The sequence below is a fragment of the Acanthopagrus latus genome, chromosome 21 (assembly GCF_904848185.1).
Source record: "Acanthopagrus latus isolate v.2019 chromosome 21, fAcaLat1.1, whole genome shotgun sequence".
In the NCBI taxonomy this organism is placed as follows: Eukaryota; Metazoa; Chordata; class Actinopteri; order Spariformes; family Sparidae; genus Acanthopagrus; species Acanthopagrus latus.
In genome coordinates this window covers 6,393,199-6,407,713 of record NC_051059.1, presented here as the reverse complement: position 1 = coordinate 6,407,713, position 14,515 = coordinate 6,393,199, and the positions used below count along the sequence as shown (strand labels likewise).

Below are 14,515 nucleotides of genomic sequence, written 5' to 3'. Positions count from 1 at the left end.
TTTTTTCTTTTTCTTTAACCAGGATGTGGGAGAGACTGTGGACATGGTGGAGTTTGCCAGGTTGGAAAATGAGTTACCAAATCACTCCGAACCTCCAACAGAAGTTGTTCTGAAGGGTGAGGAATACAAAGTGTCAGTGAGTGGAGATGAGAGGCTTCAACACACTGACAGCCTCGAACCATGAATATGAGGCACATCATGTAAACCAGGCCAATGCCCCTTTTACACTGGTCAAAATGTTGAATTAACCCTGCTAAGATCGGGCTTATGGTGCAATGGGAATGTGTAAACTCTGCATTTACAGCCAGGTCAATTGACTCAGATGTAGACCCGCGTTCTTATTACCTCAGCTCGGCTTTGATCCAAACATAAAACCCGTGTGAACACGCCAAGTTCTGCTGTGCGAGGTGATGACGCATTATCAACATCTGGTGGTGGCACGTAGATAAGGAAGGACAATCTTTCCAAGGAAATTTCATCGCTGGACACGTTGATTCCTATGTAAACAGCTCAGTGGTGTTTTGCAGCCAAAAAAAACTCAACTTTACGGCTGTAAAAATCACAGATGGGCTGCCAGTGGTGATGTGGTCAATAGGCAATTTTTAGCAGGGTAACCGGCATTTTATATTTAAAAAAAAAGCCTGTGTAGACCTGCTAAGTTTGGTGGAATGGCAACATAAGATGGGTTTTTATCTGAGTATTTGTATTGTTGAGTCCATGTCAAACAAGTAGATTTGCAAACAAAGACAGTTAGATTGGTCTTCACCCTACACTTTACAGGAGGAAGTTACAAATTTGAGCGGGATGTGAGACATTTCCTGGGAACATGGTGTATTTTTAATTTTTTTTTAATGTAATTTGTCAGAAACGGAAGACATGCATTAAACTTGTTAATGTTGGTAATGTATTGTATATTCTTTGTTATGCAACCAGTTAGGACCAGCAGCCAAAACAGTGACACAAATCACCTGAATTGTGTTTGTGTGATGCTTCCACTCACGTGTAAATTGTGCTGAAACGTGATCAAAACATAATCCCTGTCATGAAGTGGCAAGTGTACCAATGCATGCTGGGAAATGCTCCAAACCCCCAGCCACTCTGCAAATGATAGGCATATTAGATAACTCAGAGAGAACTATTTAAACAAATACTTGAATTTGTAGTTACTGCACAAACAATACCATATAATATGGCTCTTTACTGGCACCTAGTGGCATCTGTGGAGAACTGCAGCATCCACAAATTTGGGTCTTCCTTGGGATTTTTCACCGTCACCCCAGGGCTATTAAAATGAGGTGAACCCCACATTTATTTTATGTTTTAACTGATGGCAGTTTGGCAGGTGGAAACAGACAGCAAAATGAGGCACAATGAGAATATCACTCTGATGCAGTGCTTTTCTGATTTGTTAGCCACACAAACAGCTTAAATTGCTGATTTTCAACATCACAAACAGCCATTAGATTAATATCAAGGCTGAAACAAGCAAATATGATGGATGAAACCAGCAGTGGTACATATTACATGTCTGGCAAGGGTTTAATTCTGTTCTGTGGGATTACAACTAGATTAGAATAGATTTGGAGGGATGTTGAAGCGGAATAAGAAAACAATGTCTAACAATATAACTAAAAGTGCATCTGTATCTCTTTCAGTCTCTGCAGAGACATGGACAGAGACGTTACTGCACGGATCGACGCAAAGCTCTCCACCAAAACAGAAGCCTCTTGTGATCCAACCAGATACACACAATATCATCTCTGGCGAGAAGGTGAAGTTCGTTTGCCCACTGCTCCTCAAGCAGGAGTCTTCAGCTCTCAACCCCGACAGTTCAGAGAAGCCTGTCCAAGCCGAGCCTCAGCCAGCCTGTGTCAGCACCGCCAAGGGCACCGCCTACAGTCCGTCCCCGTCTGATGGAGCCACTACTCCTGCTCAAGCTGGGGTTTGGGAGCGAATCCATACGCCAAAGGAGGAAAAAGACAATCTCCACATTAAACTGAAACTGACTTCTCCTGACCAAAAGCTGACGCTTCCCTGCGCAGTACAACTGGTGAATGTGCTCACAGTGCCTGAGTCAGAGATTAAAGTTCAGGATGATGCTAAGCACAAAAGAGATCGACCTATTCCCAAAGACCTTCGCCGCCACCAGGGTCCTCACACAGGCCATCGGCTCTGCTGCTTCACCCCCTGTGGAGATGGCGTTTGGCGGCTCGCGAAGGTAGTCACCCACACTCGCAATGGATACGCTTGCAACATCTGTGGGAAGACGTTTAAGCGGAGGAAGATTCTCCGCCGGCATGCGCGGTTTCACACCGGAGAAAAACCCTACTCCTGCACGCAGTGCTCGAAGACATTTGCACTGAGGAAGAGCCTCCGGCGCCACCTGAGGTTCCACACGGGGGAGAGGCCGCACTTGTGCACACAGTGCAACAAAAGCTTCCGTCTGAGAGACAATCTGAAAGCGCACCTGAGGTTTCACACAGGAGAGAAGCCTTTCAGCTGCATCACTTGTGGCAAGATGTTCAGGATCATGAGAAACCTGGAAAAACATCAGTGTGAATTCTTTGTTCCGTCATTCAGGATGATCGCTGGCATGTAGCCGTAGAAAAAGTGGCTGTTGGCAGTGGTTGTGCCATTTTCTACCTCAGACTGAAAACACTGTATTGTATTTGTAGAGGGGCCAATGGAGGTTCTGAGATAAGTATAGTTCAAGCTATAAGAGAAACAGAAACCAGGACCCAGATTGATTCTCGATACTTAGTCATTCCAGAAAGATTATATTTTAAGAAAACCACGGAGTCGCATTATGATGTGAGATTTTTTTATGGCTTTGTAATGATTTTGCGTGTTTTTTAGTCCTTGCCATATTTTGCGGACCATTAAAAGGACTGAAACTGTGTGCAAGAATTATACACTACTACTTGACACGTTTTTAGCATTGGACCTTTTGAGAAACACATGATCGGTCTGCATGTAATCCCTTAACCAAGCACTGTTCACAACACATACTACAAACAGTACAAGCTGAAGTACTCTGCTGCTCCACAGAGAAGATTGTCTTGTAACGGGTTGGAACACAGTGGTATCATTTATGCTTTTATTTACGGATAGAAGATATCTGGTAACTGGGTGGTGGGGCAAAATACAGATGTTTACCTGCCAGGCTTTCCCTTTATATAAAGCACATGCAGTGATTTTGTTTTTTTTGTTTTTCGTTTTTGATGTATATATTCTTGATATATCAAGTTTTTCTTATACTAACGTCTCTTGTCAAAAAGTGTTTGATTATGATGGTTGATTGTTTTCCTGAATGTATGTAGACTTCTCTCTTTCATGACTTACATGTTTAAGGCAGTCCATGCTGACTATGCTTGGAAATCTAGCATTAATGATAAAGTACTTAGTAAAGATATCCATTCTATGAAGTGTACATATGGTGAAACAAATGTGATCCTTGGGCCTCTTTTTTAGAAGTGTTTTGAAAATAAAAAGTTTTATATACCTTAACACGGATACTACACACTGACAAATGTCTGTATTCATCTTCTTAAATGTCTGTTGCTTGACAGCATTTTCATTCTGTTTTAATAAAAAAGAAAAAGATATTGTGGCACACACAGTTTGGGTTATTTTGTTTTGTGAACCCTCACAATACAGATTCAGCATGAAACAAGGGTACAGTATGATGTTACGATAAAGCGCCTAACATGGATTTTAGTTTGTTGCTAATGGCTTAGCTAATAGTTAATAATTTACCAGTGCTTTAAAGAACAGCTAAGGCACTTTTAGTAAAGTCATTACTTCTCTGAAATGCCAGGACCTGCCATGTGAGACACACTGTGTACACACATTAAATGCATGCACATGGATGTGTAGAGGACTTGTGTATGAACTTGTTTCCAGGATTTTTGTCATTCCAATGAAATTCTTTTCACACTATTTGGGAATTAGTCTGATTTTGTCACTAGGGTTCCCGTGATGCTTTGGGTGATGTAAACAGGAAGTGTGGCGTTGTCATGGAGGGGGCGAGGCAGTCAGTTTTAGGCCGAACTAGGTGAAGAGGTAGAGATGAAGTAGCTTAGCTGCATTTATGGCCTCACTTGTGCTGCGTTAGTTCTTATCTGGATCTGCGCCACGGAAAGTCATGCTAAACTAGTTGTTAGCAGGTTTTCACGTTAGCAACGGATGTAACGTATCTAAGTTAAAAGATAATCCACCGCTAAATGTCATTACATACTAAAACTGCTAAAGTGACTGTCATGACGAAAGACTTGTTCTTGTGTGTTTGTGAGCGGATGAACGCACGTCGCTGGACACGGGAGAAACGGAAAGAATACGCTAAATACGTAAGTACAGACATGTTCAGTTTAGCGAGTTCTGACGCAAGTTTGTCACTGAAAAGGTTGTTAAAACGACGACCAGTTTAACGTAACAGGGTCTTTGGTGGACAGAGAAGAGACACAAAGACAGTATTTTATGTTGACTTCTCATTAGAGATATACTGGTTGCATTAAATGACATTTTTTACAGTGTAAACAGATGTAGCTCCTACACAGCCACGGTACGCACACTCACACAGGTGTTACAGATTGGACTGACCGGCTGGAAACTACCAGTAACTTTGCTGGCGTCGCTGTGGCTTTTTCTTTTCGTTTAGGGTAGTAAATATTAAAGGGATACTACGTCATTTTGCATAATGAAATTAAGCTAATAACTGTAATATTTGCAACATTATTGAGGTAATAATACAAACTCAGAAATCTATTATTTTTCCATAATTGCATCAAGAAGCTGATATCAGAGAAAAATAAGCTCCCCAGAACACTGTTTGAAGAAGAAAGGTGGCAGGGTCCGCCACATATAAACACACTGCATAAAATGGTATGAAATTTTGTTGACCTTTATGGTCAGTTTATTTATTCAGTTTATTCAGCCATGGAAGCATGAAGGGTTTGTTTTGTTTGGTTAGGCATAAATAAGTCAGTCAGTGAAGGGCTCAAGATTTTCTTGCCCAAAGCTACATAGTGCAACTTTGTTTTTACTCTCCATATGAATAATAGATGCGATTCTTATTTTGTAAATTCACACAGCAATATTTTGATTATGCATTCCTGTATTCCTCTTTGAAATTAATGTATCTCATCCAAGTTACTTTGGATCCTCCTCCTATTAGGCTCCGCCCCTCCAGGAAGTACAAATATAAAGTCAGCTCTGCTTTCACTTTTAGCAAGGTGTGTAAAGGAGAAAGAAGAGAAGCCATCCTGACGGCTTTACTCAGCTTTAACTGAAAAGGTAGGAATCATTGTTCCTCATGCTTCTGTGAGCTCGTGCTCAGGCTCATGGTTCATTCATAGCAAACGAAATAGGAAGCTGCTGTGTGGCGTACACTCTCTGCAGTTAACTCCCTCCTGTCTGCTCTTTTGACACTCACTGACACTCTTTGTAGAAGGGGCGTCAAAAATGGAATACACCGAGAAGAAGCTTGAGGAGATGCTGAGGTGCCCAGTGTGCCAGGACATCTTCAAGGATCCCCATCAGCTGCCCTGTGGACACAGCATGTGTATGGGCTGTCTGGAAAACATGAGGGACCACTCTTCAGACATGCCCTTCCGTTGCCCAGACTGCAGGAGATTTTTTGGATTTGCCATTGGGCTACAGAAGAGCTACACGCTAACCAACATCACAGAGAACTTCAGGGAAAGCAAGAAGAGGAAGGTAAGGTGCCACTTTAAACGGAACTAAAAGTTCTGGAATGTGAAACTCATCTTCATTAACAGTCAAATGCAAAACACACCTTTTCCAACATATCAATATCTGATTTTTATCCGTAGGACAAACAGACCAAAAATGTGTTCTGCGACTACTGCGTGACAGAAAAAAACCCAGCCTTTAAAACGTGTCTGAAGTGCGAGGTGGCGCTGTGCAAAGAGCACATCAAAGACCACATGGAGCTGCCAGTGTTCACGGGACACCCCTTGGTCAAGCCTCTGGGTGACCTCAGCGAGCGGAAATGCCCACAGCACGAGGACGCGGTGCTGAGGTACTACTGCAACGCATCCGGACGCTACATCTGCAACATGTGCGCCCTGGAGAGCAAGAAGCAAAACATGTCCACCGAGGCCTCCAATGTCATACGGAGACAGCTGACTGTGAGTATGCATTATGATATCAGTAAGAAATCTTATCTTCAAAGTGAAGATTTGATGGTAACAGTTTCTCGTAAAGAGACTGGGGAATTCCTATCAGAGACTGCGCTGCGGAGAAACAGGATTTTCTAGTCTGTGGGAATCTGAAGCCGGACATTCAACTATCCTCCCCGTTTATTCACCCTGTCGTAAAAGTCAGCCATCACTCATTACAGAGTCATGCCGTGTAGGGCTGCAATTAATTATTAATTTAGTCATCGATTAATCTGGTGATTAATTTCCTGACTAAACAATCAATCGTTTAGTCTATAAAAGGTCAAACATTTCTGAAAAATGTAATGTCCCAGAGTTCAAAGTAACTTCATTAAATTGCTTCTTTGAATAACAAATCTTCACATTTAAGAAATTGGTTGTGTGTGTGTGTGTGTTTGTGTCCTTCATTCAACAGGAGTACATGGACCTGCGCTTCGAAACGCTGAAGCTTCAAATGACAGAAACCAATAAGTCTGTCAAAAAACTGCAAGAACAGCTCAGACATGCGGTATGCTCTGTGTACCAAATTCTCTATCTTTGACATTGAAAGGTTTGCAAACTGACTGCTACACTTTCCAGATCTAATATGTTCTTTTGTCCTGACAGAAGCTGAACTCTTCTGACTCACTCATCAACAGTGTTACAATGGTGCTGCTCTTTCTGTGGTTCATTGTTCTGTATTACGGTAAGTAAGAGCAAACCTTCCTTGGATGGTATGTGTATGTGTGGTATGTGTATACGTGCACACATTGATGTCCGTCCTTGTTCCCAACCAGCATACAACTACTCTGTGGAAAACAAGATGCTAACAGCAGCACTGGATAAGCAGCAGAACCGCGTGCATCACATTTATTCCACCATTGCAGGTAAGAGGGAAGGCCTAAGATACAAACTCCTGCCTGCTTACGTGACTACAGCAAATACAAGACATTTATGATTAGTGATTAATGATAACCTACTATGACGCAGTGTGACGTTGGCTAGTGGTAATGTAACATGGCCAAATCGAAGCCTTGAAGCCTCATTCATAACATTGACATTTGAATTCTGAATCAATATTCAAGTCCTTTTTGATTTCCTTTTATTCTGTCTGGGATTGTTTCCACTGGTGTGATCCAGACATTTCCGATAACTCCAGAGCCTAGTAGTCTAAAAGTAAAAAAAACCCAAAACTTTACAACTTGTATTAATCTAACAATATTTTGGTTTAGTCCATATTTGTTGGTGTTCAGGTACCCTAACCCAGGGACGCCCACTCCTGTAACAGGGTGGTCTAGCAGCAATGTAAGACTTACTTAATTGGATTTTCCTGCATCCTGCTGGCAAAACTGGCAGGTTATATTTATTAAAGGAAGTTTAAGATGCATTAATTGAATCCAACAAATCATTATTTAAATTGAGGAGTTAATCGCTATTATTACTTTTTTAGGGTGATTATGACAGATTAGGGTGATTATGTTCCAAATCCTTGAACCAAGCTTTGAATGTAAAAAAAAAAAAAGTGACATTTGGTACAGCCTTAATATGTAAAGAGGGTGTTAAAGGAACAGGTCAATATTTGGGGAAATAGACTTATTTGCTAGTTAGTTAGAAGGTTAATATTTAAAACAGAATAAAGGTGCTTCTGAAGCATGTCATCGTTCAGACACTTTGTTGAGGACATAAGCTGACATCAGTGGTCACTATTGTCTGATGCCCCCACTGACAGCAACCTCTTTAAGTTCTCAGCTAACCTGTTCTCTTTTTGTCCAATGGAAATCCTCTCCACAGAACTCCTGGCTGAGAGTCCTGTGAAGAGCCAGAAACATCTGCTGACAGAAGGTAAAGAAAAAAAATGACCTGCTGACATGTTCCCCACCATCAGCTACAGAATCCCTGTGTGAAGTTTTGCCAGTCACCTCTGTACTCAACATGGGCATGTAATATAAACTGAGCTAGGATCAAAACAGTGCATGTAAACCCAAATTGTCTGTCTCTCAGCAATTCACATCCTGGACGTGGACACAGCCAGTCCATTCCTTGGAGTCTCCGCTGACCTCCGAACAGCCGAGAGAGTGAAAACCAGGCTGAACTATCCCGCCAGTAAAAGCCGCTTTGACGAAGCCCCGCAGGTCCTCTCCGAGCGGTGCTTCTCCACTGGCACCCACATCTGGGAGGTGGAGGCCGAGGGATACTGGGACATCGCCGTGTCCTACAAGAGCATCCAACGCAAGAACAACAACAGCCCCTTTGGGAAGAACGCGCTGTCCTGGAGCCTCACACACGACGGCAAAGGCAAGCTGTTGGCCTACCACAATAGAGAAAAAAAAGTTGTCTCTGCGACCCTGAAGAGCAACCGCATAGCTGTGATGGTTGATTTTGGGAAAGGCAACATCACGTTCAGCTCCATGGAGTCCACGATCACACGGCTGCACGAGTTTAAAGCTGAACTGACTGAGCCAGTGTGCCTCGGTTTTGGGCTTTACAAATTGGATCCACTTAGTAGAGCCACTATTGTGAACTCTTCATGAAGAATCCTGGAAGTTGTCTCAATATTCAGCCGACACTGGAATAAGATTGCACTTTAATTGGAGGATAAAGCCAAAAAATGTGAAGAATCACCTCAGGAATATATTTTTTTTGTGAACTGTGGATCTTAATTTCTGCAACTGCGACAAATAGTATTTTAAACAGAATATTTATAAGGATGGGTGTGGTTTACAAAAAAAAAAAAAAACTACACTGTTGAACGAATGAACAAATGAATTCCTGTAATCAAAGAGATGCAATGGTATGAAACATCTTGGTGTGATAATCATCTCAACGGTATCGCCACTGATATGGATCTGAGAAAATATATTGTTTTAACACTAATGCGGTAGAGTTCAATACAGAAGTGAAGAAAATGGACATGGCACAATAGTCAGCAATCTTCAAATCGTGGTATGTCTTGAAACCAATATATCGCATCCCTAGCTGAAAGTTACTTACGTTAGCCTGCTACGCTTTTCATCAGTGTGTCATTTTACTGCAAACAAAAAACTTGTGTAATCAGAATAACTTTTAAGAGGCTGAATCATACAATAGACCTCAGAACTCTGGCTTTGCCAAATTACTTTATATTTAATACAGAGTTTATAAAATACCAACTTCTCTGTTCTAGTCTATGGGATAAAGGAACTGAAAGGAATCTGAATGTATGTTTCGCTGATTACCAGCCATTTTGGCCACAAGTGCAGGATAAGTGGTCATACCAAACCAAACCAAGGCTGGCAGGGTTGAGTAAGACAAGTTCCTTAGTTTCTTCTAATAAACATAGAGAAAAGAGAAAATAAAGCACTGGACCGAGCAAATTTGCCCATTTATTAAGAAAACATTGAAGTTGAACATTTCTTTAACAACTGCCAATGATCTGAACATTTTTTTTATACAAAAAGATGAAGGCAATATTAAACCTAGAAGACCCCTGTAGTGCCACAGTACAAAAACAAAGCATACAGTGATCCAACTGTTTTTTTCAACTCAAACTAATGCATATTTCAGCTAAGAAAAGAAACAAAGATGTGTGTCTCCTGGTTATTGCAAGAGACAGAGCATTCATTTCAAATTGGGTGCTGAGCACTTTACAATCGTGTGTCTCAGGCTGCTGTAAAAAGGTTGAAATGTTGATCCTCTTTCTCGGAATATTTTGAGAAGCACTTTTCCAGCAAAGTATAGCAGGTATTAACTGACCTGTGTAGGCTTTAGTAAAAAGAATCTAAGAACACCATTATCTTGACCAACTGAATTGCTTCGTTTTGCTGATCTTTTCTCTAGCTGCCTTGACGTCTCTTGGTGCCTGAATAAAAGTTGCGTACATAATCTAACACTGTAGAATATTTGTCTTTGTGGCTGTCCTAATTTAACAACACAACATGTTGTTTATTGTCCTAAACAGCAACTGTCCAAACCTACAGTACATGTAAAAAAAGAAAACAATGAGAGAACTGACACTGCAGTGTGAAGCATCTGTCCTTCATCTGTATACACTCGCTCTTTGTGGAGAAACAAGTGTTTGCTGTTCTTATTTCACTGTTCCCATGCTCTGATTCCTGATAGAGCACCACGCCATGAATATATCTCTGAAAAACAGAAAATGCAAGTTCAGAAAGGTTCTCTTGAAGCATAAAGGTAAGCATGTGCATGTTTCAAACCTGTACACACCTGCAGTGAGTGGCCACACACTCGTTGCTGCAGTACTCTTTGTCCCAGTCGTCGCTCTCTATGGCCGGATTGTTGCAGCCCGCCCTCGCGCACACGCTCCTCATGGCCGAGGCATCACTGGACCCATTCACCTCCATCTCATCCTGGAAACAAAAAAAATTAGCACAGATTTGAGTGTCATTAATATCAGTAGCGGGTATTTTCTTTATCCTGATGGAGGCTTGTCGCATTAGGTGATCATGTTACACCAGCCTATCTATCCGTGTGAGGCTCTATGACACAGTGAAAACAAAAGTAAGAATGAAAACGATTCACCCTCTTGGAATCGTTTCTAGTTTAACAACTTTAAATCACGGTTGGTGTGAATGGGATTTCCCGCACTCACCAAATAAAAAAGAATTCAATGTCATGTCAAAGTCAGCAGATATAAAACAATAAAGGATTGCGTAAGTATCCACCCTCTTCCAGTCAGTGTTTCGTCGAGTAACCTTTGAGTCTATAATTATCTTTCAAAGTCAGTTATTCTCAGTTGCCCATGTGAAACTCCTCAAGCTGTGTCAGTCTGCATGGGCTGCTGAGTATACGCCAATTTTCACTACGCCAGATGTAAAGTAAGCATTTTCAATGGTGGCTTCTTCTTTGCCACTCTGCCATAAAACTGATGAAACACCCAGGCAACAGTGACTGTGTACTCAGCATCTCTGGCCTCAGCCACGGAAACATGTAGCTGCCCCAGTGCTGCAGTAAGCCTCTCACACAGACAGATGTGATTTACAGCTGTGCCGTTTTCTAGCGAAATAACCTCGTCTGAGGTTTTCGTGCCAGATTTGTTAGGCAGGGCTTCAGGGTGCAACTGTTTTGGTCGCACATATGCCCCAAATTGTGCCGAGTGTGACTTAATATTTGCATGTGTCGCACCGGTGGGTCTCCACTCAACCACTGTACTACCACTTTTATACAGTGTCATAGCTTTTGGGAATCAGGGTTCCAAGTACTACAAACGTGTGAAGCTGAAGATTAAGCTGTTACTCAAAAACCATGACCCACTGAAATCTGTACACCAGTCTGTACTTCTGAAAGTTAGCTGTGACAACAGTTTGGCACTTTTTGTGGATAAATTATAAGCCACCTTTAAAGATTTGAAATCAAATTAGGTCAAACCAATTAAACAAATTTAAAGAGTGATTTGGAGATAAATAAGATCTCACACAAAGCAAACCTAAACTGACAATCACAACGCATTAAGAACATTCACCTCTTCTGAAGGCAGCACCTCTGTAACTTCTTCATCGTCTGTATTGCCTGACATGTCAGCAGAGTTCACCACCTGCACTGACACCACAGATGCAGACTGGGTGGATGTAGCTGCAGCCGATGACCCCGCCGCTGTGTCAGGGACAATAATTGGCAGGGTGTCTTTGCCCTGCAGGGAGGCAGGGACTATTTTTATCTGGAGTGGAGGCGGAGGTGTAGCCGTGACAGACACAGCGAGACCCGGCGTGGAGCTTCCCTCGCGGGGCTTGGCCTGTAAGGGCGGAGGAGCTGGCGCCATTTGCTGGAGCCGTGGTGGAGGTGGCGCATTTTGCATCTGCTGCAGTGGAGGTGGCAGACGAGCACCACCCGACACCACCAGTGTAGGCTGCAAAGCGCGGGCCCCGCCCGGCAACACAGTCACCACCTGGCCCCCCGCCTGCAACATGTGCTTTGGGATGATGATCTTGGTGATGGTCTGAGTCGGGGGTACTGCAGCTGCTGGAGCTGTGACTTTGTTTGCCCCCGTGCGTGAACGTGTGGTCATCTCTGGGACGTCCAGGATGATGTTGGAGGCACAGATGTTGGTGATGGTGTTCTCTTCCAGTGTGCTGTTAGCTGGTCGGAGAGCCTGGTGAGCGGCTGAGGGAAGAGCTGTGGGTGCTGGGTTTACCACTGGTGGAGGTGGTGAAGGGGCAGTCTCCATGTCCTCAGTGGCAGGCTGTAAAGAAAGATTAATCATTACAAAAGTTATATAAATGAAAATACCATACAGAAATTAACTGGTCATCCTTTAGATATCAACATCATCTCACCTGTGAGAGCTGGTTGGCTTTGTAAGCTGCCAGTACTTTCAAATACTCCCTTTTGGCTGCTTCTGTCTTCCTCTTATACACCTAGTGGAGACAAAACAAGTAGTTTAGGTTATATAGTTTATAAATAGATGCCATTTGTCTCATACCAATAATCATGTTCCCCCAAAAGTGACACAAGACGATATTAATATGCAATGTGTGTTCTTTCACCTGTTTCTGTTCCTCCGCCAAGCTGTCCCACATGGAGGCCACAATCTTTGACACCTCCCCAAAAGTGGCGTTGGGGTTCTGGCCCTTAATGGCTGCCTGTGTGTCTCTGAAGAACAAAGCGTATGCTGAAACAGGCTTCTGCGGTTCATTTGGGTCTTTCTTCTTCCTTTCTTTCTTAGCGCCCGCCGCAGCAGTCACTGAGGCCAGTGTGGCTGGCTTTCCCCCGGCCCTCCTGGCCACAGCTGGGGACACTGAAGATATAGGAGCCGGGTGAGTGGACATGTGGGAAAGGGAAGAGGAGAGAGACATGGGGGAGTCTACCAGCACACTCCTCTGAAAGACGAGAGGGAAAGTGGAAGAGAGAGGAGAGGAGATGTTAGCTGCAGGATCTAAAACACATTCGTGCAAGCAAATGGTGACGTACGCCTCTGCTGGTGCAGCCCTTCACCTTGAAGTCATCCATGTCCTCATCCTGCAGGGAGCCGGCGGGTGATGGCGTCGCAGACAGCGGCTGCTCATGCGCCTCTGAATGATGCCTCATGTTTTCACCCCCAAGACCCATTCCTAGCTCAGACTGGTTGATAGTGGACAGATGACTGCTTCCCAAAAGCCCATGGCTAATGTCGCCAAGCTGGACATCAATGGTCATCGGGGACGAACTGCTGAAATGTGAACCGCCGGAACTCCCCAGTTCCTGCAAAGAGATTTAGAACACGTCTTAACTGCATTCACGAACACAACATCACACTGAACAGCATTCTTTGTGAGGTTCCACAGGCTGAGAACTCACCAAAGCTGAGGAGCTGAGCAGTGCTCCCCCTCCGGCTTGGCCCAGTGCCCCAAGGTTCAGCTGCTCCAGGCCCTGGGACCCAGAGTTTACAAAGGTGGAAGCGAAGGAAGGGTCATTGGCTTCGACTACCAGGTTGCTGACAAGGCTACGGGAGCCTGATGGTCCCCCGGTGCCGTCTGACCCATCGGCCAACTCGAAGTGGGACACTGCATCACTGATGCTCAGAGTCGGGTCTGGGTCAAGGGAGATGGGGGGGATCTCAAACACCTCATCGCCGAGACTGGGAGTATGAAATGTCTGCTACATGTTGAGGAAGAGACCGAGCAACGGGTCAGACCATAATCAACTGAAACACAAGTTTAAAAGGAGGATACCATAAATGAATAGTACAGTGCAATACCATGCCGTTCGAATTAAGTCATTTACCTCAGCGGACAAGAAAGGGTGGCCCGCTCCACTGATGGTGAGGTAGCTGTCGCTGCCTTCTGCAAACTGAAACAGATCGTCAGCATTTAGCTACTGTGCTATTTTGTCGTTTAAAAAGCGACCTTCCACACACTGGCTATGTTACCTTGTTTTCTTCAGAGTATCCACCATAAGCTTGGGTATCCAAAAACTCCGTATCAACATTTTGAGCACAACCATCCGACAGCTCCGAGTAAAAATTGAGGTCCATTGTGAAAATTCCTATAAACAAACTATCCCACACGTTCTATACTTTGATGAGAATGCGAGTTCCTTATTTTCCAACCCATTTAGATCAACTTTTCCAACATTGAAGAAAGCTGTTAGCGGCTAGCTGGCTAGCTAGCTAACCGCTGTCGGTTAGTACAACGTTACGGTTGAGCAGATGAGGCTAAACTACTTAGCGTTGAAGCCCTGTGGGAAAACTGGGGCAACGAGAAGTTCTGAAGGTGATAACATCCAGACAAAGCCACAGTGTTGCCAAAATATTACGTGTAAGCTCCCCGGGGCACAAAGCTTAATGGAGGCCCGACAAAAACCCATTCAAACGCTGTTGTGATGCTACTACCATGTCAGGCACTGGACGCAAAAGCTAGTGTTGCATTCATGGGCTGTCGGGAAAT

The 14,515-nt window shown here is 43.6% G+C and overlaps 3 protein-coding genes across 4 annotated transcripts in view; 2 read left to right on the top strand and 1 right to left on the bottom strand.

Moving 5' to 3' along the window:
• The window catches only part of si:rp71-1g18.1 (uncharacterized protein LOC559922 homolog), a 4,658-nt gene extending 1,041 nt beyond the window's left edge, over positions 1–3,617 (top strand). The window contains exons 3-4 of the mRNA XM_037085259.1: positions 23–116; positions 1,656–3,617. Of these exons, the coding sequence (XP_036941154.1) occupies positions 23–116; positions 1,656–2,599 (1,038 nt within the window). The 3' untranslated portion in view covers positions 2,600–3,617. The remainder of the gene's footprint in view (positions 1–22; positions 117–1,655) is intronic.
• Positions 3,618–3,989: 372 nt separating this feature from the next.
• On the top strand, positions 3,990–9,032 carry LOC119011138 (E3 ubiquitin-protein ligase TRIM47-like). Of its 2 annotated transcripts, none has more exons than XM_037084036.1 (9): positions 3,990–4,346; positions 5,174–5,292; positions 5,447–5,715; positions 5,832–6,149; positions 6,595–6,687; positions 6,786–6,864; positions 6,956–7,045; positions 7,950–8,000; positions 8,160–9,032. In XM_037084036.1, the coding sequence occupies exons 3-9, from the start codon at positions 5,461–5,463 to the stop codon at positions 8,687–8,689; spliced, it is 1,416 nt and encodes a 471-aa protein (XP_036939931.1). In that variant the 5' UTR covers positions 3,990–4,346; positions 5,174–5,292; positions 5,447–5,460; the 3' UTR covers positions 8,690–9,032. The 2 variants fall into 2 exon arrangements, with proteins under 2 accessions (XP_036939931.1, XP_036939930.1); XM_037084035.1 differs by having other exon boundaries at positions 3,991–4,346; positions 5,228–5,292.
• A 475-nt stretch (positions 9,033–9,507) lies between these two features.
• tox4a (TOX high mobility group box family member 4 a) lies at positions 9,508–14,515 on the bottom strand. Its single transcript, XM_037084034.1, has 9 exons — positions 13,999–14,515; positions 13,854–13,919; positions 13,428–13,727; positions 13,086–13,331; positions 12,638–12,970; positions 12,428–12,508; positions 11,617–12,333; positions 10,362–10,504; positions 9,508–10,279 (listed from the first exon to the last, which is right to left on the bottom strand). The coding sequence occupies exons 1-9, from the start codon at positions 14,101–14,103 to the stop codon at positions 10,222–10,224; spliced, it is 2,049 nt and encodes a 682-aa protein (XP_036939929.1). The 5' UTR covers positions 14,104–14,515; the 3' UTR covers positions 9,508–10,221.